Consider the following 20,706-nt stretch of genomic DNA (forward strand, 5'->3'; position numbering starts at 1 on the left):
TTCCTACCAATTTGTTCTGAAATTAGGGGGAAGGAAACATTAAGGGAAGGGAAACACATCCTATAGATCCCAGCAGGTTATTGAGAACCCTTCCATTTTGTGTCTTGAAGAGTAAGATCTGTGGGGCTCCCATGGCCAACACAGGACAAAAATGATAGTTTGCCAGAAAAGGCATCATGAAACCATGGCCTGAAAGACTTAACACACAGCCGATCGAGGATTCTAATCCAGATCCCAAGGCCTGCTAAAGCTCGGTTAGAGCTTTGTGGGTTTACAAAGCACCGTCACATGATGCTCAGGGGGCACACTCAGAAAGCAGTATTTAAAAAGTATGAATAAGTATTACTCTACCCTGTAGCCATAAAGAGTGACAACACCCTTGCCCCACGTCACACCTCCCCTTTCCAAATCACCACAGTGCGCGGGAGCAGTTGACTCTTTATTAATGTTGGGCCCTGGGTCACTTGGAGCTGGTGTACTTGGTGACGGCCTTGGTGCCCTCGGATACGGCGTGCTTGGCCAGCTCCCCGGGCAGCAGCAGGCGCACGGCCGTCTGGACTTCCCGGGATGTCAGTGTGGTTCGGCCTGAGTACTGGGCCAGCCGGGCAGCCTCGCCAGCCAGCCGTTCAAACACATCATTCACAAACGAGTTCATGATGCTCATGGCCTTGGAAGAGATGCCGATGTCTGGGTGCACCTGGAGAAGCAGCGGGACCACTCTGTTAAGGAGGAGGCTCTGCCTGCCCCGGCCCCGGCCCCGGCCCCGGCTCGGGACTGCAAGGCTGCCTCACCAGCCTCTCTCCAGAGGCCAAGACACGGACATAGGGGTTGGGTTTTTTACTACTACCTCCAAGTTAAAAGGTTTTCCCAACTGTAAAAAGTAATTCTATTAAGTTCCTTGTATGAGCACATATAAGCATCCATCTTTGACAAATGGAATCAGTTACACAGCATTTTGCTTTTTCTCGCTTAGTGTATTTGCATAGCGTTACTCTTAGAAAGGGACTCCTAGCGGTGAAGTTCCCGGAGGCGGGACGGCCCCTGGGTCCAAGGGTTTACACACTTAACTTGGCAGATTGTTCCCAAGTTATTGTCCGGAGAGCACACTCATGTGACACGACCTCAGCACCAGACTAGGGGTCAGAACGCCTGTGAGTCACTGCCTGACCTCCAAGGAGGCACTTTCCTCTGGGCCTCAGTTTCCTCCTCCGTCACCCAAGCTTTTGACCTAGGTGACCTCCAGTAACACAAGCGGTGGGCGCCTGGCGTGGGAGTGGGCAGACAGGAAGTATTCTCCCCGTGAAGTGGGAGGGGCAACTGCCAATGACACATCAGGCCGGTGGTGGAGACAGAAATGGAACTCGGGCTCTGCCCACAGCCTCTGATGTCCCCGGCAGCAGGGGATCTGAGCCTGAACCCCTCGTGCTGTCATCACATCTTTTTCTCTTTGGGGTTGAGGGGGTCACAGTGAGCTTCACAGTCTGTGGGTGACCCCTCCCCCGCAAGCAGCTCTCCTTCGCCAGTCCAACCCGGGGCCAACCCTTGCCTCACGGTTTTTGAGTCCAAGGTTAGGCGGAGCCGCAGGGCTCACCAGTGGTCCCTCGCACCCCCGTGCTCTTCAGGTCACTGGAGTCAGCCCTCTGCTGCGCCCTTCGGCCCGTCTATGACAGTGCTGCTTCCGCCCCCAACCCGACCCCACAGAAGCATTCCCAGAGACCCAGCTTGTCAGGTCCCTGAAACAGCTAATGGGACTCAGACTGGAGAGAGGCTTCGTGTCTAGATCTACTCTCACAAAGGGGTAAGACCCAGGCAGGTTGGAGAGACCCAGGGAAGGCAAAGATAGCTGTTCTGCCGGCTCCTGGCCCTGGTTCTGCTGAGGGGGCAGAGGCTGGGAGGCCAGGGTGCCTTGTATCCTTGACACACTGTTGTCGGGTGCCCACTGATGCCCCCAAATAGTTGTCAGTGTGCAAGTGCCAGGAGTAGGTGCTTCTCGTAGGTGCTCTGCTAGGCGGCATGCACAGGGAGCACGCACAGCCCTTGTGGGTTAAGAGGTGGGACAATCAGGAAGTAGGTGAGGGGCCTGCTCAGAGCCGGGGGCGGGGGGGGGGGGACCTCTGCGGCTGTCAGGTCATGTGACTCAGTCAATGCACTGAGCCTTTATGGACCTTAGGTTCCTCCTCTGTGCAGTAGACAGGGACTGGGTGCTGTGTGGCTGGAAGGCCTTCCCCAAGACTTAAGCTCACACACATCACTCCGTGCTCCGGCCAGCACTAACAGGACCTCTTGCTTGTACCGTAACGTGTTTGGCATTCGATCACCCTTCAGCCCCATACTTTCTTAGTCTTCCCTGTCTTTTAATTATGTCCCACCTAATGTTCCACATAATCATCTTGTCTGTCCAAAGCCCTGGAAGCTTCTGGACGGTGGTGGCGTGCTTTAAAGGTCTCCTGCCCATCATAGGTGCACAACAGATACCGAGAGGTTGTAGGGGCCTCTGAGCTCGAGTGGAGAGGGGCACGGCGTGCCTGAGGCCACTCACCGCAGTGCCGGGAGTAAACAGAGCGGGACTCTCTGTCCAGTGCTCTCTCAAGGCTCTTTGGCCAGTACACTCCACACACACCCACACACGCGCGCGTGCACGCACGTTAGCTCCCCACTCTCACCTGCTTTAGCACCTTGTAGATATACATTGAGTAGGTTTCCTTGCGCCGGCTACGCCTTCTGGACTTCTTATCACCAGAACTACGGCCCCTTCGGCCCCCAGACTGCTGCTGCTGTCCATGCTCAGCGCTCATTCTCCTGCTCCTCCTGACGGCCACCTCCTGCTCCTTGGGGTATTTTATGGAGTCAGCTGCCCACCAGGTGGGGCTGGGGGCCAGCACCTGGGATGGAGAGGGTGGGAGGGGGGAGGAGCTTGGCCCATCCCTATCCAGAACATGCTCTCCGTTAATCTTGAAAGAGGCAAATGGCTCCCACCTCTCCCCCAAGTGATTTCCTGTCTCTGAATGAGAAGCCTTCCCCCACCATCTCCCAGCATACTACACACTTGTGAGAGTTCACACACCACCAAACCAGGCCATGAGATCACTCTACACCCATTGTGCTCAGCATGACTTGAGATGCAGGGGAGTATCAGGAGGAACACAAGGCACCCCACCCCCCACCCACAGAGCCCTACAATACAGTGGAAGAAGCCAGACTGGCCCACAGCAAAGAGAAGAGTAGAAGGACTGAAGAGGGGGTATAGGGACAGAGAGTTCAGAAAAGAAAAACTAGTGAGGGCTGGGACGCCTGGGTGGCTCAATCAGTTAAGCGTCGGCCTTCAGCTCCGGTCATGATCTCAGGGTCCTGGGATCGAGCTCCGTGTTGGGTTCCCTGCTCAGCAGGGAGTCTGCTTCTCTCTCTCTCTCTCCCCCTCCCTCCCTCTGCCCCTCCCCATCGTTTGTTCTCTCACTCAAATAAGTAAAATAAAATCTTAAAAAAAAAGAAAAACTAGTGAGGGCTACAGTAGCCAGAGATGGCTTCCTGGAAGGAATGGGAATTTGACGCTGGTCTTGTTGGGGGGGGGTAGTTTAACTGGGGAGAATGACAGAAGGACAATCCGTGGAGAAAGCAGAGTGGAATCGATGCATGCCGAGTACAGTGAGGCTTGGACGGAAGGCAGAAGTGGAGCAGAACCTGAGCCTAGACCAGATGCAGGCAGCAGGAAACCACAGGCTGGGAGGGCCTGCCAGGGAGGGCGTTTGGGCGGACTGGAGGAGCCGAGCAGAGAAACACTGGACGCTCTCCATAAAAGCGGGTGAGGTGGGCTCCCCGTGGAAGCTGCAAAGGGAAGAGACAGCTGTTCAACGGAGTAGTTCTCACTCTGCACCTATGTGTGAATGATATTTCAGGTTCTTAAGTGCTGTGATTAAAGCAACCTGGAGCAACAGGAGAGCTACGGGCTGGGGGAAAGAGGGTTTTCCCCATCAGGAGGAGGTGGGGGAGAGGAGTGAAGACAAGCATCACCTGTGCGTGGGTGAAAGCAAGCCTGAGCAGCCGACACCTCACTAATCTCACCTCCTCACCCGCTTCCCAACATCCGGCTACATCTTCCGTGCTAAGGTTTAAGAGGACCAGGAAGGAATTCTTAATCCAAAATAAAGCACTGCTAATTTTAGGCCTTTGTAGAAATATATATATATATATATATATATATATATATATATATATATATATATATATATATATATATATATATATATATATATATATAGTGGGCTTTTTAAGCATTCTTGAAGTTTTTGAAATTGGCTTTTCGAGGGGTGGGGGGACAGGCAAGCTGAATAGCCTGCTTCGATTCTTCCAGTTCTGAAACCTTACTTAGCCCCTCAAGTATTCTACACTGAAGACCCTGAGGGACTTCAAAGGGAATTGGTACGAACATACCCAGGATCTCCCTTGGCTGAAGTAGCAGAAGTTCTCATCTCTGTTCCCATCATCCCAGCAGCTCATTCTCGAGGCCATTCTCCCCCCTACCTGTCTCTGGATACTCAGAGCAGACTGACTTAGGCCCAAAGGCACAAAGCAACGAAGCCAGGCCCCTCAGGGTTGGAGTCTGAGCCTCACTCCAGCCTCGCCGCCGAGGGCTCGGCTGCAGCTTCTCACCTCACGTTCACTCTCATCATTCCGCCTGCCCAGGGCCGCTCTTGGACTTCAGGGCCATCTGAGGTCCTATTCATCTTTCAAGTTAGAGCACCAATCCTGTCTTTCTAGATAGCTACTCACAAGAAACCTTCCCCCCTTTCGAATCCTTCTGTGTCTCCTAACAAGTCACAACTGAGCATCTGATTTATGCCGTCGTGTTCTCTAGTCAGTGTTGGTTTCCCCATTAGATCGTGAGCTCCTTAGGGGTTGAGACACCATCTGGGACTGATTAGATGGACTGTAATCAGCACTGAAAACTCATGGCTGTGTAGGTTTCCCCACAGGGATGGCTGCTGAGGTGGTATGATGAATCCGCATCAGTACAGATGGCCACCGGTGTGCCTGATGGACAAAGGTTGCAAGTGCTATTCAAGTTCAGTTAGGTCATGCAGGGCCCTGGCCGGGAAGTAAATGAGACCACGCTAACAAAAATTAAGGCCATGGACAGATAAAATAACAAGAATTCCTGTATCCCACCCAGGAGTGGTGGTTCACAAACTTCAGTGTGAAAAATGCAGACTCCAGACCATTTCTGCATCTCTCCCATCCCACCAAATGGAATCAATAGGTTGGGGCCTGGGGATCTGCATTTTAACAAGCACCACCTGCTCCAAGTGTCGTGGTGCAGGTCGCAGCAAGGGAGCCTCAGACCACTCTGAAAAACATGTCTCAGGGGAGTGGTTCTCAAAGTTCGAGCCCCAGACGAGCAGCAGCAGCAGCACCTGGAAACTTGTAAGAAATGCTTTAATTCCTGGCCTCAGCCCCGACCTACTGAACCAGAAACCCTGAGGCAAGACCCAGTGACTGGTGATCGAATGAGTCTTCCAGGTGATTCTGATGTGTGTTGTGAGACAACAGCCTAAGACAGGCACAATTTCAAATCAAAGGAAGGAGAGTTATTCCAGCTCCTAAAGACTAGTCTTTAGTCTGCATCCATCCCACCAATTCCCACCCAGTGTGTTGGCACTGCAGGGAGGAGGGAAGTGAAGGGCCCAGAGACCAGAAAAGGAAGGTAGGGACCATGGCTTCTTCTTTCTTTATTGGACACTTTGTAGATGTCACGCAGGTCTAAAAGTTACACTGTTAAATAATTATTTAAAAACCGACCAGGACTAAAGCCCTGGCCCAGAGCTCCAAACCAGAAGCAGAAAGGAATGGGGGTGGTGGGCTGGGGGGTATTCCTCCAACATCACCAAAACCCAGAAAACGAGGACCCTAAGCTCTTTCACAGGCCAACCCAGGATGTGGGCCCTTGGGCTAACCCTCAGGTGCCTCTGGCTGCATCACTATCAGGTCAGTAACCAGCAAGGAGCTGGCAGGATAGCCAGCCGCGTCCACACATGGACAAAAGTAACTGGAAGGACAGGAAACGGACAGGTACTGTCCAGCTGTAGATAAGATCACAGAGTGCAGCTAAGGCAGGTGGGGGCAGGGGAGGGGCTGGGAGCGGTATTGCAGCAATGCAGGAGTGTGGCCCCAGAGGCCCGGCCCCGTCCGGGCAGGGGCTCACACATTGTGGGTCCTCCTGGTGAGCTGGGGCTCTTCGCCCACCAGCTTGGACTTGAGGTGCTCCTTGTAGGCCAGGATGTCTCCAGGCCACTTGGTGATTGTCTGCTTCTCACAGACCCAGATTTCCTGTGCAACCTAGAAAGCAAATCTCAGGCTTAATAATCCTGGCCAGCACTCTCCCCGTCCCTGCCCAGAAGACCACTGTCAGGTGAATCCAGGAAGAAACCCCGAGCGCCCAGCCCCATATCCAGCTCACAGTTTCACCATCTCTAGGTTCTCTGGGATGCCTAACCCAAGGGTAGTGTAGCCAGCAGGCTGGAGCCCTTCAAGCCAAGGTCTGCTGTGTCTCCTCCTCTCCGCTTCCCCAACAGGGCCTAGATCTGTTTAGAGGCTTCACTCTCAGCTTCCTTTTCTCCACCCCATCTTTCCCAAAGCTTCAGAGAAATGACCAGCAGCTTTTCCAGCAATGACTGGTGGTAACCCTTTGTCTAATCCAAATCCTCCTTAGTATAATACTATTTCTATGCTAAAGAATCTTGGGGCAATAGTAAAAGCACCCTGTTCTCTACCCGACTCCCTCACCAATTTTGGCTAACAATGCCAAATGTCAAATAGGCTAACATCCCCAAATAACCACTGAAAAAAATGAAGTATTTCTATTAAGAATGTCTAAGTTTCTCAGAGAGCCATAAAATCTGGTCCTCATCACCCTGTTTACGCCGAGACCTTTTCCCACATCCAGTAAACATGTATTAAGTGCCCCCCCACACACACACGCCATGACTGTGTTCTACCCAACCTCCTGATGCCCTCTGCCCTGACTCCCACTCCAGCCAGGGGCCTCACCTGCTGAATGAGTCTGAAATCATGGCTGACCAGCATCATACCACCCTCAAACTCATTGATGGCATCAGCCAAGGCGTCGATGGTCTCAATATCCAGGTGATTAGTGGGCTCATCCAGGAAGAGCATGTGGGGGTTCTGCCAGGCCAGCCAGGCCAGACACACTCGGCACTTCTGCCCATCAGACAGGTTCCGAATTGGGCTCACCTGAGTGGAACCGTGACATTTATAGAACTTGGTGTTAACTCCCACCACACAGCATGACTCACCCCTCCCCACTGCTCCTCCATTAATGTTATCACCATTCTACAAAAAGGAAGGCCCAAGATCACAGAGGGAGACAGTGACACAGCTAGCAGTCTCTCAAGGCCTGGAGGGGTAGATGTGGAAGCCTGAAGCGCCTACCATCACTAAGGCCATACCTCTTGCTCTCTCTCGGCACTTACATCGTAACTAATTGGAACAATCTGGTGGCTCCTCAATCCAGATCTGAATCCAGGAACTTGTTTTCTAGGTTCCAATTTCCTTTGCCCTCAAGCACTACAGTTTATCTTGCTAGTCTGGGACCAGGGCATGTCAGAGACTGGCGTGCTATCCCTGCCGCTCCCTCGTAAGGAGACCTGAATACTAAACTGCATACAACCTAGGGCAAAGGAAACCTAGTGGGTTCTCTTGGATGCTAGAATCAAAGGAAGACACTTTTCAGTAGAGCATACCACTCTTGATCTCAGGGTTGTGAGTTCAAGCCCCACGTTGGGTGTGGAACCTACTTTAAGGGAAAAAAAAAAAAAAAAAGGAAGAGACCCCAGGTGGCCAGAACAGTGTTTCCTAACCACACAGGCACAATCTCCCAGTTATCTGGGGTTGTTCCCCACATCCCCTCCGCTGACCTGCTGTTTCCCAGTGAGACCATATCGACCAATGATCTTCCTCATTTCCTCCTTCTCCTTGATCTCTGGGTAGCACTTCATCATGTACTCCAAAGGTGAGAGGTCTAAGTCCAGCTGCTCTTGTAAATGCTACAGGAAAAAGAGAATTCACTCAGATGTGACTGGTGTCCCACTTCAAAAGGAACCCTGCTGGGTTAACTGCTGAGTAACTCTACTCTACCTCTACCCAGGCACCTGTTCAAGATTCCAGGAGAAGCAGGCAAAAGCTGACTTGGTCACACGCAGCCCCCTTCCCACACCCTGGACACCATTCCATACCCCAAGGCCTTTACCTGATGGTAACGCCCTATCTTCACATGAGAGTGTTTTCGGATCATCCCGTCTGTGGGTAGTAGCTAAAAAGAAAAGAGTATTAGGTGGAAAGATAAGCACATAGAATGGGAAACTCGGTCAGAAGCAGACATGAGCAGAGTAGGAAAATAAGCATATGTTCACTGAACAAGATGCAGAACTTCCTAAACAGAATCTACACCACCTCACAGACTGCTAATCTGGACACTCTAAAAATATTTAGGAAGCTACACTGAAACAGATGTTCTCAAGGGGAGCAAAGATACTTAGTAATTAAATGTCTACTATAGAATGCATGACCTGTAAAACAAAGGACTTGGACATACCTACAATATAGGTTTTCTCAAACAAAAACATTGTCTCTAAATGCACATGTTCCTCTAAACGCTCTAACTGAAAACAAGGAAAAATGTTGAGACACATGCATGTTTTCTCTCTCTCACACTCTCACACACACACACAGATCCTCCTTCCCTCCCTCCCTCTGAGAAAACAGCTCCAAACTTCAGCACTGCCAGTGACAACATCCCCCACCCCAGAAGCCGGCTCACTCCCCACTGGTGTGCTCAGCCCCTCCAAGCATAGTGGCCCCTGCACACCTTCCCTCTTCCTCAGACACAGTAAGTACCTACTCTTAGAAATCCCACACACCAACTTGGCACCATACCTCTCCAGTTAGCAGCTTCAGAAGAGTTGACTTCCCTGCTCCATTGGGCCCCACCAGAGCCACTCGCGTATCGAGATCAATACCAAATTCTAGATTGTTGTAGATGCAAGGCTGGGGTGGGTGTGAGAGAGAGATCAATACGAGGCTAGGTTACCCATCAATCAATTTGGCTGGTTGATAACCCCGCCATTTCCCCAGTCACCACCGGCGGCGGGGGTATGGAGGAGGGAGGCAGCTCTCATAGCAGACCCCAACCCACTGCTTCCACCCACCCACTCAGCCGAGCAGTTATCCTCCCAAGCACGTGAAGAGGGGTCACCGTGAGACCCTGGATGAGGCACCTAAGCTACCATGTCTGAACTATCCCGTGACCACGTGGGTTAGCAGGTGGCTTCAGCAGAGAACAGCAGACTCTCAGCCAGTTGATGCCCACCTTGTAAAATGCACCCCAGCCTCCCAACCACACAGGAGTACTCACCCCATCTTTTGTATACTTGAAGCTCACATTTTGCACCATAATGACAGGTGGAGGAATCTTGCCACACGGTGGGAAATAAAATGACAGTGTCTAGGAAGAGGAGAGGGTGTTTATCAAGTTAGGTTGTATCTTATCCACCTCACCATAGGCCACTAACTTTACCGAAGCAGACCCCACCTTGTCGCTCACGACCCTCTCCGTCAGTCCCGATGCCATCATTTTCTGTAGTGTTTTCTCCTTGCTCTGGGCCTGCCGGGCCAGCTTGGCACTGCCATGACCAAACCTAGCAATGTAGTTCTGAAAGAGACCAGAAATGGGGCTTGGAGTATGGGCAGGTGCCAAACAACTCATTTTAAATGTGGGGTAAATACTGGGGCGCCTGGGTGGCTCGGTTGTTAAGCGTCTGCCTTCGGCTCAGGTCATGGTCCCGGGGTCCTGGGATCGAGCCCCGCATTGGGCTCCCTGCTCGGCGGGAAGCCTGCTTCTCCCTCTCCCACTCCCCCTGCTTGTGTTCCCTCTCTCGCTGTCTCTCTCTCTCTGTCAAATAAATAAATAAAATCTTTTAAAAAAAATAAATAAATAAAAATAAATGTGGGGTAAATACTGAGGACGTCTTCCTGACTTCCAGCACCCCTAAATTCCCCAAATACCCTCATCCAACTCTCCTGGAGAATGTGAGCTCAGCTCTTACCTTCATGTGTGCAATCTGATCTTGCTCCCAGTGAAACCTCTTCATCTGGTTCTCCTCCAACTCCAGCCGTGTCTTCACATACTGATCATAATTACCCTGCAGAGAAATGTGCCAGGCAAGGCAGGCAGCTTTAACCTCGGTCCTGGTTCTCAGGGTTTAGGGGGATGCGGGATGGCATCTGACTTGGCCCTGCCTATAAGACTGTGCGGTAGGGAAAGAGGAAGTACATTAACAAAGCATACCCTAACCCAGGATCGGAGATCTTTCTAATTGTGTGCCTCTCACTCTTAGCTTAGCCAGAGCAGGACTCCAGAGCAAATCTTCAGGTTAGCCGTAAAGACACCCACAGCACTGGCAGTAGTCCTGACCGTAACTCATACGGACGTCACGAGGCTCACAGCCCTCCAAGAGCACCTTCTACTCCTCCCCACCCTGCTTAGAGGGTGAAGCCGCATGCAGGCTACAGAAACTGCCCCCAGAAAGGAAGACAGTAGACCATCAGATTTAGGACGTAGCAAACACTGCACAATTGGACTGCCATGGTTTCTATCTGCAAAAAATTGGACTCAACCTAAATATTCATCAAAAAGGGCCTGACAAATAAGTTACTAGATAGCTACACAAAGAAATATTATGCAATTACTGAAAACAATGAGGTAGCTCTATACATATTCATATGGGAAGCAGTACAAGATATATTAAAATGTAAAAGCAACCTATAGAAGAGAACAATTATTAACATTACAGCTCTGATATGTATACATGAAATTTACCACAAATCCTTGCAAGTACACATGAAATCTCTGAAAGACTATACAAGAAATTATTAATACTCCCACAGTGAGCATAAGTATGAATGAAAAAGACTTCATTTTCTTTCCTTTTTTGAAATATAGAAAATGAAAAGGAAAGGCAGACAAGTGGGCTGTTGAGATCCTGACTCCCATTCTTCATGGAAGGAGGGGTAAATGTGCTGTCATGAAGCAGAGTTAAGTAGTCATTCAAGAAGGCAGGGAGCAACAGGGACTGCCCGGGCACCATGAAAAGTCAACCTCTTTACCAAAAAGCAAATACACACCACATACACAGGCTGCCAATCAATGGCCTACAACCTGAGAGCAACTATTTTGAGACTAAAACAGAACAGGCTGCAGGACTCCTTGTCCACATCTTTTTATAGCAATAGGTAGAAAAGGGCTACTAAGTCTGTTTTGTTTTGTTTTTTTTAAAGGAGAGCTTCAAGGAGCTGAGAAGCACAGAGGTTGCCGTGGAGAAGCTGGGGCCCACTCACCGTGTAATACTTCAGCTTCTTGTTGTGCATATGAATGATGTTGGTACAGACACCATTCAGAAAGTCCTGGGAATGGGAGACGAGGACCAGGATGCGCTTAAAACTGTAAAGCAGAGAACCAGTCAGGGAGGTACTCAAAACTGTGACGGTCCACAACAGGGGAGCTGAGAGGCCCAGACAACCTTCATCTTTTCCCATCCTTACGCCGGAGCACTCTTTAGATTTAACAGCCAATTCCCTGCTCCCAGCAACCACCCAGGCCACCAGGGCACAATCCACCTGTAATGACACTTTGATGCCTTTCATTCTGAGTTTCCTCAATCTTTTGTTCTAATTTTCAGCAGAATGGAGTGGAGATGGTAGTTTACCACTGATGGTAAAAATAAGCGTATGTACACAAACATATCCATAAATGTCTCTAAGGGGTGGGAAGAACTGAACAGGTCCGATAAAAATCACTATACTCTGCCTTTTGAAAGACGTTACCAAGTCATTGCAGAGACCACTAAAAGCCTGCCCTCAGAGTTGGTACAATATTCCAGTTATTCAGCTCTTTAGCCGTATGTCACTGCATCATGATCTTAAGTGGGAGTCCCCTCTTTACATGATGCGTAGAAATACGATTAAGGAAAAATACTGTCTAAAGACGTGTATGAAGTATGAAGGTGTTGTATTTTAAATGGGAAGAACCAAGAAAGTTAAAAAAACAACTGGCACATTTCAGACTAAAAATAACCAATCAAACAAAAAGGCCTGCCCTAAAGGTGCTTACCATTTTTTCAATCTGGCCTTCACCCAGCCTTGCATCAGTTCCTTTTCTCACGGTTCTCCTATCACTGCAGTTTCCAAGCATCCATTTCCTTTAGACTCTGCTCAAATCCCCCCTTCAGGACCTGCCCACTCCCAACCCCCATCCCCAGCCCCTTACGTCTTTAATTCTTCTTCCAACCACACACAGGCATCGAGGTCCAGGTGGTTGGTGGGCTCGTCCAGGAGCAGCATGAAGGGCCGAATGAAGAGGGCTCTGAAGGATAGGAAAGGAGACAGAGCCCCTTCAGTCTGCTGGGGGCTACACAGGAGGGGACTGCCCTGCCTGCTACCTGCAACTCTGGTCAGGCCTGGCTTCAGTCCTGAAATCAATTCTAGGTTCTATACCTTCACGGAAAGGGGAGAACGAAGAGAGAAACCAGAGCTGAGATGAAAGGGCAGAAAACAGCGCTGAGAAGCACAAAGATGGTGCAGTTTGAGGATAAGGTTGTAAAAGTCTTTATGAGTCTGGAAAGTCTTTTATGCTGAAGTTGGTGACCAACAGGAAGACAAAAGGAGAGAGGAAATAAATTGCTAAAGCAAAAAGTATTCAAGTTAAACTTATCCAATGGGGTTGCCAGACTTTAGCAAGGAGGCCAAAAAATGTTCTCTTCTTAGGTGGAATCTCAAGTCAGCAGAAGCAAGGGGATAGCACTGGTTCCTATACCCGCAGTCACCATACTGCAGAGCTTTTTAGAAATAAGATTTCCAGGCACCAAATTCCAGTATTCCAACTGCACGGATGTGAAGAAGAGGCTAGGAAATCTGTACTTCTAAAGCTCCCTAGGGGAATCGGAGGTAGCTAATCCCTGCTAGCACGTGGAACCAACTGCTCTCATGGTCTAAGGCACACACAGAAAGCCTCGCTAAAGCAGCATCTCAAACCTCACCAATTTACTTGGCAGAGAACAGCGGGGTAAGGGAGCACCTATGGGGACTTTCTGGGGGGACTGCTGAGGGAACGATGGTCTCTACAAACTCACTTTGGGTCCAGGTCACAAGAGATAAGGACGGATTACTTAATAACTACCTAATATATTTTATCTTTATATAGCAAGGATCAGGACTGAAACACAAAGAAGGAAAGGATGGGAGTCAGGAAGAAAGAAATGGATCTACTTTACCATTTTGCCTAGGGCTGATCCTAAGATTCCCAAACACTGTGCCAGAAATCCAACAATGATCACTTCAGTCAGGAAGCTCACTCATTAGCCCAAGCATACCACCCCCCTCCACACCGTTGATGTCTTGTTACTGACCACTGACCCCTGTTCTCAACAGTTCCACTGGAGTAAGCATTCAACCCTGAGGGAAATGGGGAGCTACAGAGGGTAGAGAAGGAGGAAGGAACGCACCTGGCAAGGGCAACCCTCATTCTCCAGCCCCCACTGAAGTCTTTCAGCTTCTTGCGCTGCATGGCAGGAGTGAAACCCAGTCCATGCAAGATCCGTGAGGCCCTCATCTCCGCCTTGTCGGCATCCAGCTCTTCCAGTCGCTCGTAGAGCTCCATGAGCTTCTCACACTCCGCTGTGGGCAGTGAATGGTTCGTGAGGCTCCCTGGGCCTTCCCTGGGAGGAGGTCCACCCCCACCCCTAGGTCTGGAGCCCTACCATCCTCATGAGCCAGCCGCTCAGCCTCCCTCTCCAGCATGGCCCGCTCTGTGTCGACTTCCATCACACACTGCAAGGGTGTCTTGTCACTAGGGGGCATCTCCCGAGTCAGATGGTAGATGTCAATGTGCTCAGGGATGGGCACTTCCCGTTTCCCAATAGCAGAGAGCAGCATGGACTTTCCTGAGAAGAGCAGGCAAAGAATGGGAAGAGGACACTCAGCACAGGTCTGCCTATCATTCCCCTGTACCAGTTCCTCCACTCCAGCCAAACCATGACCTCACCATTTTTTTTAGTACCTTCCTTCCTTCCTTTCATTTGTTTAAATCCTACTATTAGTTACCCCCACCCCCCTGCTTTCTGGTGCTACCTTTCCAACTTTCCTCCAATTCTTGTCCCACCCCTCTTCCGTCCAGTCAGATCACCTATAGCGGCCTCACACACCACCAGTGCTGTCCCTCCCACCCACTTCTCCAGCACCTACTGTCTGTAACTACTCATGTGGTACTTACCACATACTGCTCTGTACTGCTAGTTCCTTTTCCCTGGACATATGTGGTCTCCCACCCATATTGTAAACTCCTTGCTTTGCACATAGCTGGTGCTAAGTAAATACTTGCTGAGTGACAGACGAGCCAAGGAGAGATACCTCCCACCTCGCCTTCCAAGGGCCTCACCAATTCCATTTAAGCCAATGAGGCCATAACGACGGCCTGAGTTTAATTCCAGTTTGGTGTCACTGAGCAGCTCTTGACCATGAAAGGTGAGGGAGAGGTTGATAATGTGGGCGTCGGTACTGTTGGGGTGAGAGGCAAGGACACCAGTGACAGCTCGAGCAGCAGCTTTCTTCATCTCAAAGTCCTCTAGCTCCTTTGTCAGCATATCCACTTCTGGAGACAGGAAAGAAGTTTGGGAAGAGGGTAAGACAGACCCCGCCCTCGCACTAAAAGAGCATTCAGACAGCTCAGTTAGTAGAGAATCAGCCTTTTAAACTGAGGGTCCAGGGTTCGAGTCCCTGTTTGGGCATTGGAGGTTTTTGCCCCTTCCTCAGGTGACCAAATGTTATCACACGAAGACCCAAATGCTGAAAAAGGCATGCCCTGTAGGACCTGGCTTCAAGATCAAGTGGAGCTGACTCAGATGTTTCACAAGCTTGACAGAGTGTATACATTGTATACAGATCTGTCCGGATACCCTCCTTTCATGGACTACTTTTTACTTCACAACTTAGTTCCTTTAATTCTAACATCTCTTGTTCTTAAATGACATAAACCCATGAGGGGAATGGCTAGAACTCCCAATTTTCCTTCATGTGTATGTGTTAAAGAATCAGTCCGAAAACCCAAAAAGAAAGCAGATGCCACAGAAGTGCAATTCTGTTACTCCGTGACCTAGTGGAATTCCATATTCCAGATATGCTTCTAAGCAGCACAGAGGGACCAATGTGAGAAAATGCATAAAGGGATCAACACACGCGGGAAGCCAAGGCTGGGAAAACCAGATGTTCCCAAATCTGGAGGGTTTCAGAGATGCAAGCTGACCATGGGCTGTTGTGCCTTTGTGGTTTCTCAGGCAGGAGGACATCTTTAGCTTGGGAAGAATGATTAATATTAATGGCTATTCAATGTTGAGTTTACTCTGTGCGAGACTGTGCCACATCATCATTCCCCAGCTAACTTAATCCTTACAACACGTGTAAGATACATACTTATAATCCCTGTTTTATAAATGAAGAGGTTAAATAACACAGCCCCGGTCAAAAAAGCTAGTTAGTAAAAAAAAAAAAACCTAGTTAGTAAGTGACAGAGCCAGAATTTGAACCAGATGATCTTACCTACGTCACTATACTACCTTTACATAAAGGAAGGTGCCCATGAAGTATTATTGAAGTGGGACAGAAATGGGGGCAGAGGGAGTCCTGGTAAGCTTCTTCCAAAAGAGAATAAGGCTATTTATTTACCTTTTTGGGAAGGAGTCAGGAATTATACATGAGATTCCACTACTATGAGAATTTTCTGGTGTTTTTTAGTCTTTGTCACCCTTACCTATGTTCCCTTAGTGATTTTACAGAATCCCTGCAATGAGAAAAGACTATGTGCTTGTCCTCAGGAGGAATAAAGATGGGGTAGAGGGATGAAGAGAGCTCTCTCCTTGGGGACAGCAACTCCTAGAGAGAGGGTGAGTGGTGGTTAGTCTGAGATCACTCTCTGAATACCCCATCCTGTCACGTGATTACTAGTGCTGGTGCCCTTACCCACCTTGGGACTAACCCTGCTCTACCTTCAAGGAGTCAACACTAAGGGCAGGGACTGCTCCTCTAGACAGATGGCAGGCACTCCATATCCACCTCAGCTCCCAGTACAGTGTGTTATAAATAAAAGTGCTTGATGACCACTTTTTGAATGGAGATCAAAGTTTTTGTTTTTACTGAATGAAGGAACTTCCAGTCTCTTTTCTACGTGGTTGAGTTCTCAGGCTTCTACGTGGTTGAGTTGTGGGAAGCCTGAGTCCCAAGGTGGGTAAGGGCACCAATCCCTATTCTAGATGCTGAGAAGATGGGAGTAAGAAGAAGTTTATGATCTAGATCAGGAGTTAGTAAACTTTTTCTTAAAGGGCCAGATGCTAAATATTTCAGGGTTTATGGGCTAAGTGGCAAAATCAAGACGTTTGAAATGCAACCACTTTAAAAAATGTAGAAAACCATTCTTAGCTTAGGAGCGGGGTAGCTTAAAAAAAGCCTGGCCAGATTTGGCCAACTGCCTGTTTTTATAAAGTTTTACTGGAACACAGCCACGCTCATCATTTGCAGAGTGTCTGTGGCTGCTTTCCACTACAATGGAAGAGCTGAACAGCTGCGACAGAGACCATACGGCTCACAAAGCTACAAATACTTACTATCTGGATCTTTATAGAAAAAGTTTGCCGATCCCTGGTCTAGCTCTCCATCTGCTCAGGCAAGAGGAAGATCAAAATTAAGGAAAAGCTATATACTCTTTTCTCTTGACCTCTTCTAGTTTACAGCATCTAGGACCTAAGTCACCTTCCAAGCTTCAAAAGTAAGAGACTTAAAACAGACCTCATTTTCCAAGCCTACAGCATCCCAGGGAACACTTATCACTTAAAGACAAGTGAACAGTACTGAATAGATGGAAAAGGGATTCTGGAATCAACTTCATCAGAAGAATACTGTAGATTTCACAAGAAGTCCCTTTCTACTCATTTCCCAAACAAGAGGACAAGCTGAACTCCAGTGTCTGTCCTGAAGAGTCTCACATTCTAAAGGTTAAGCTGTCAGAGGTCACTTTCTTTGATATTTATTTCGATCTTTCCATACCTTCCTACCTGAGGAAGACTGTGTGACGATGGCAATCAGTAAAGGTTGGAGAATGGTGACCTGCAGCATCAAGTAATCTCAAACTCAGAGAGGAGAGAGGACTCAGTCTTGGGAGAGGGAGCAGAAACGACACGGGTCCCTGATAATAAGAAATGTTTTAAGGGGGTTGGAAAGAAAACAGATGTCACATTTCAGAACAGCAGCTGCCTGAAGAAGCAAGGTGAAAACTAAAGCTCTCCTATTACTGAGATGGGGATACCACAGCTGGGTTCCCTGGAAATCCTATTTTCCAAGGGGCAAAAGTGAAGAAGAAATTTGTAATGGGAACAGTGGACAATAGTCTCAAGTAGGATTCACTTTGCTACCTTTCCAATTCAGCGAGAAAGCTGATGAGAGACACTGCTTCACCATGGTTCCTGAGGACCTAGACGGGACCCCACCTCTCTATTTTAGAGATCACAACTCAGCCTCCTCATTCACTCCCATCATTTTCAACTTGGCAATCCTCCACTACTCTGGCCAGGAATAAAACTTCCCTGTGGCTTGACCTTACTGCACCAGCTTTCTCCCATAATTCTTATTTTGGAGACAATTCCTACCACTCAACTCTCTCCTCTCAATCACTTTTAACTCCCCCTTTTCTGAATTCCTATCTGTTATGACTTGTATTAGTAATTTCGCTCTCCTCTTCAAACATTTACTTAGTATCTCCATCTGCAAGGTTAGTCCTACAAAAAAGTATAACCCAAGAAACGTGGTCCCCGAACTCAAAGATCAAACGATTTTGATGAAGAAACAGAAGACACAACATAAAAAGTAACACTATACGACAGCACAGGGGTATAGTGAATGATATTATTTTAAAGGTCAGGTTTGATGGGGAAAGTTTTGCTATCCTCAGCTGGGCCCCGAGAGCAATGTCAAATGCAGCTAGCACAAAAATTGTGGCATTAGAACCTTAGTGTATAAGGGCAAAAATGTCATGACTAGTCAAGACACAATAATAGTCTGGATGGAGCAGGTCTGTTTGGGGAATTTTCAGAGGGGCAGAAAGAAGGTCAGGAAGAGACTTCCAAGGGCCTGGAAAATTCTGTATCACACACTGTCATCTTTCCCCAGCTGGACTGTAAGTTATCAGAGAGCAGACAGTTCAAAGTGCATCAGTATGTAGCAGGGTGTCTAGCACTTGAGAAGTGCTCGATAACTATTTCCCAAAATATAAATAACAGAAAAGCATCTTTTCCCAGGAAAAATCCAAAAAAGCAATTCATAAGTTTCTCTCTTGGTAGAGTTACTACCCCTGGAAGGCCAGGGGTATGATGTGGCAAAGAACCTGGCACACTGACCACCATGTGTGGAAATGGAAAATGAGAAAAGGGCAAGGAATTGACCTCCTCCTCGGGCTAGCATGCAGAGCACCAAGACAGCACAATACCCATACATTTGTTTGCCACTAGGTATGTGAGAACCTTGTGTTCGGTTTTCCCGATCAATAGCAAAAGGGCACAAGCTCCAATTCTATGGGTCTGGTTCATCATGAAAAGTTTTGTGGCACCAGATACATTCTCCAGTGCCCCCCGCATCAGGATTCTGACTCCAGTATGGGCATCCATTAAGCTGTAGCAACCGTCCCAGGAACCCACGTCTCCCTCAATTCACCTGTGGTCTCTCGGCCATTGGCTTCATTTTTCTCCTCTGCCATCTGTGGTTCTGTGACAGTATCTCCGTTTTCTTCGTGTCCCTTTCTGGGCCGCTGTCGTGCTTTGGCAGCTTCCTTCTTTTTGGCTGCCTTCTTCTTGGCCAGGTCAGAGGGCATGGTGATGAACCACAGGGGTACGAAACTGTTCTTACAGGGAGCCTGAAGAAAGGCAAACACCCCACAATTCTGAACTTGTAGTAGAATGCCTGGGCCCTGCTCCATCCCGCTCAGGAATTTTCCTATCAAGCTTCGGATACCCTGCTCCGCCCATGCCTAGCCGCTCCAAATTTTGTCAGGGTCTCTCAAGCCAATTCTGGTCCTCGGCCGCTCTTCTAATCTTAACATCTCTTCCCTCAGGCTTTGTCCACCAATCCCCACGGACTGCCTCACTCTGGAAACGCTCCTCCTTTCAGGGCCTCCAGTTAGGGACCAGGTTCTGTCCCCTCGGCAGAGGTCCCCGTCTCCGGTTTCCCCACAACTTGGCTCTCGGCGCTCCAGCCGGCCACCTCACTTTCCCGGGCTTCCTCCTCCCGTCTGCCTCAGTCCTCCTCTCCGTTTCCCCCTCTACACCACCGAGCCGTCGGGCCCAGCTTCTTCCCGGGACGCACTCGTCTTCCCCTCGGTGAGTCCCCGCAGGGTCTCCTCGCTCGCCACCCCCGGGACTTTCCCCAGCCCCCGCCCGTCAGCGTCTCTCCCTGGGCCCTTTCTTCTCCTCCGCAGCCTCCTCCATCCCGACCCCGTCCCTCCTCCCTCTTCTCTTCTTCCCTCCCCCCTCACCGGCCAGCACCCTCCCCCCGGCGCCCCTTCCCCCAACTCACTGGGCCTCGCCGCTCGGCCTCTGTCGCAACAGAGCTGCTCCTTGGGCTCCGCGTGCGGCCGGCTCACCAGCCAATCACGGCATCGCGCGGCTGTCGGCGCGCCGCCGCGCAGATTCCTGGGAAGTGTTGTTCTCGAGTCGCGGCCGCCAGGGCGGAGACCCCTCCTCGAGAACTACCGTCTATCGCAGGGACCTGCCGGGCTCACGTGACGTCATCAGGATGAGCGAGGATGGGGGTGATTAGAGTCCAAGAGCCGGCCCCCAACCTGCCCGCTTTGGGGACTGGAAACTGCAACTCCCAGACTGCTCCTCGGATAAGGGGCTGGGCCTTCCAGGCTTTACCCCACCTCTCAAAAAATCTGTTGAGTTATGTGCAGATACTGAGTTTATAGGGCCGCCCCGCCGGCTGAAACAGCAGGGCGAGCGACTACACTTCCCAGCATGCGTCAGGAGGGAGTGAGTCGAAACAATGGGGAGGGGAGAGGAGAGGAGGGAGGTGGAGGGCGAAGAAGGAGGAAGGAGGAGGAAGAGTGAGGCGACTGGGAAGAGAGGGCCGAGAAAGAGGCGCGTCACGACGAAGATGATGCGAAGAACAGAATTCCTCTTTGAAAGAAAGGCGTCCTCGTTTTATGGAACCGAGATTTTAGATGCTGGTCCTGTGTTAACCAAACTTTTAGAGGGTGCCGAACGTTGTTCCTGACCTTTGCCGCTTAGCCTACACACTCCAGAATTGTTAGATTTCCGTGAAAGCCGTGTAAGTCTGCTGGTAAGAGTTCTGAAGTTAAAAAAAAAAAAAGACCCCTTTCCTGAGTTTAGCTGTATCACCAGTTAGGCTTGTAACCTTGCCCTTTTTTTTTTTTCTCTTGAGTCTTACTGTTTAAAATCCCTCACGGACTTCTCATCGCCCACATTGTAAATCCCAAATTTGTAGCCTCAAATACAAGGAAGACCTTTTGTGATCCCTGTTACTTCTCCAGGCTTTTGATCAGCGGCGCCCCACTGTCAGTGATACTGCTAGCGGGAGGCAAATGAA

The 20,706-nt window shown here is 49.6% G+C and overlaps 2 protein-coding genes across 5 annotated transcripts; both read right to left on the reverse strand.

Annotated features, from left to right (window-relative positions):
- Window positions 1-426: 426 nt before the first annotated feature.
- On the reverse strand, window positions 427-4,252 carry H2BK1 (H2B.K variant histone 1). Of its 2 annotated transcripts, XM_036102099.2 has the most exons (3): window positions 3,679-4,252; window positions 2,664-2,882; window positions 427-697 (listed from the first exon to the last, which is right to left on the reverse strand). In XM_036102099.2, the coding sequence occupies exons 2-3, from the start codon at window positions 2,793-2,795 to the stop codon at window positions 461-463; spliced, it is 369 nt and encodes a 122-aa protein (XP_035957992.1). In that variant the 5' UTR covers window positions 2,796-2,882; window positions 3,679-4,252; the 3' UTR covers window positions 427-460. The 2 variants fall into 2 exon arrangements, with proteins under 2 accessions (XP_035957992.1, XP_077915879.1); XM_078059753.1 differs by having other exon boundaries at window positions 2,664-4,252.
- A 1,447-nt stretch (window positions 4,253-5,699) lies between these two features.
- On the reverse strand, window positions 5,700-19,774 carry ABCF2 (ATP binding cassette subfamily F member 2). Of its 3 annotated transcripts, none has more exons than XM_036102092.2 (15): window positions 19,675-19,774; window positions 18,817-19,015; window positions 14,501-14,713; window positions 13,824-14,006; window positions 13,569-13,740; window positions 12,335-12,430; window positions 11,407-11,509; window positions 10,116-10,211; window positions 9,602-9,721; window positions 9,425-9,514; window positions 8,947-9,057; window positions 8,261-8,323; window positions 7,929-8,057; window positions 7,042-7,245; window positions 5,700-6,330 (listed from the first exon to the last, which is right to left on the reverse strand). In XM_036102092.2, the coding sequence occupies exons 2-15, from the start codon at window positions 18,971-18,973 to the stop codon at window positions 6,193-6,195; spliced, it is 1,875 nt and encodes a 624-aa protein (XP_035957985.1). In that variant the 5' UTR covers window positions 18,974-19,015; window positions 19,675-19,774; the 3' UTR covers window positions 5,700-6,192. The 3 variants fall into 3 exon arrangements, with proteins under 3 accessions (XP_035957985.1, XP_035957986.1, XP_035957987.1); XM_036102093.2 differs by lacking the exon at window positions 19,675-19,774 and adding an exon at window positions 19,465-19,486; XM_036102094.2 differs by lacking the exon at window positions 19,675-19,774 and adding an exon at window positions 19,114-19,309.
- Window positions 19,775-20,706: the final 932 nt, after the last annotated feature.

The sequence above is a fragment of the Halichoerus grypus genome, chromosome 12, assembly GCF_964656455.1.
Source record: "Halichoerus grypus chromosome 12, mHalGry1.hap1.1, whole genome shotgun sequence".
Lineage (NCBI taxonomy): Eukaryota > Metazoa > Chordata > Mammalia > Carnivora > Phocidae > Halichoerus > Halichoerus grypus.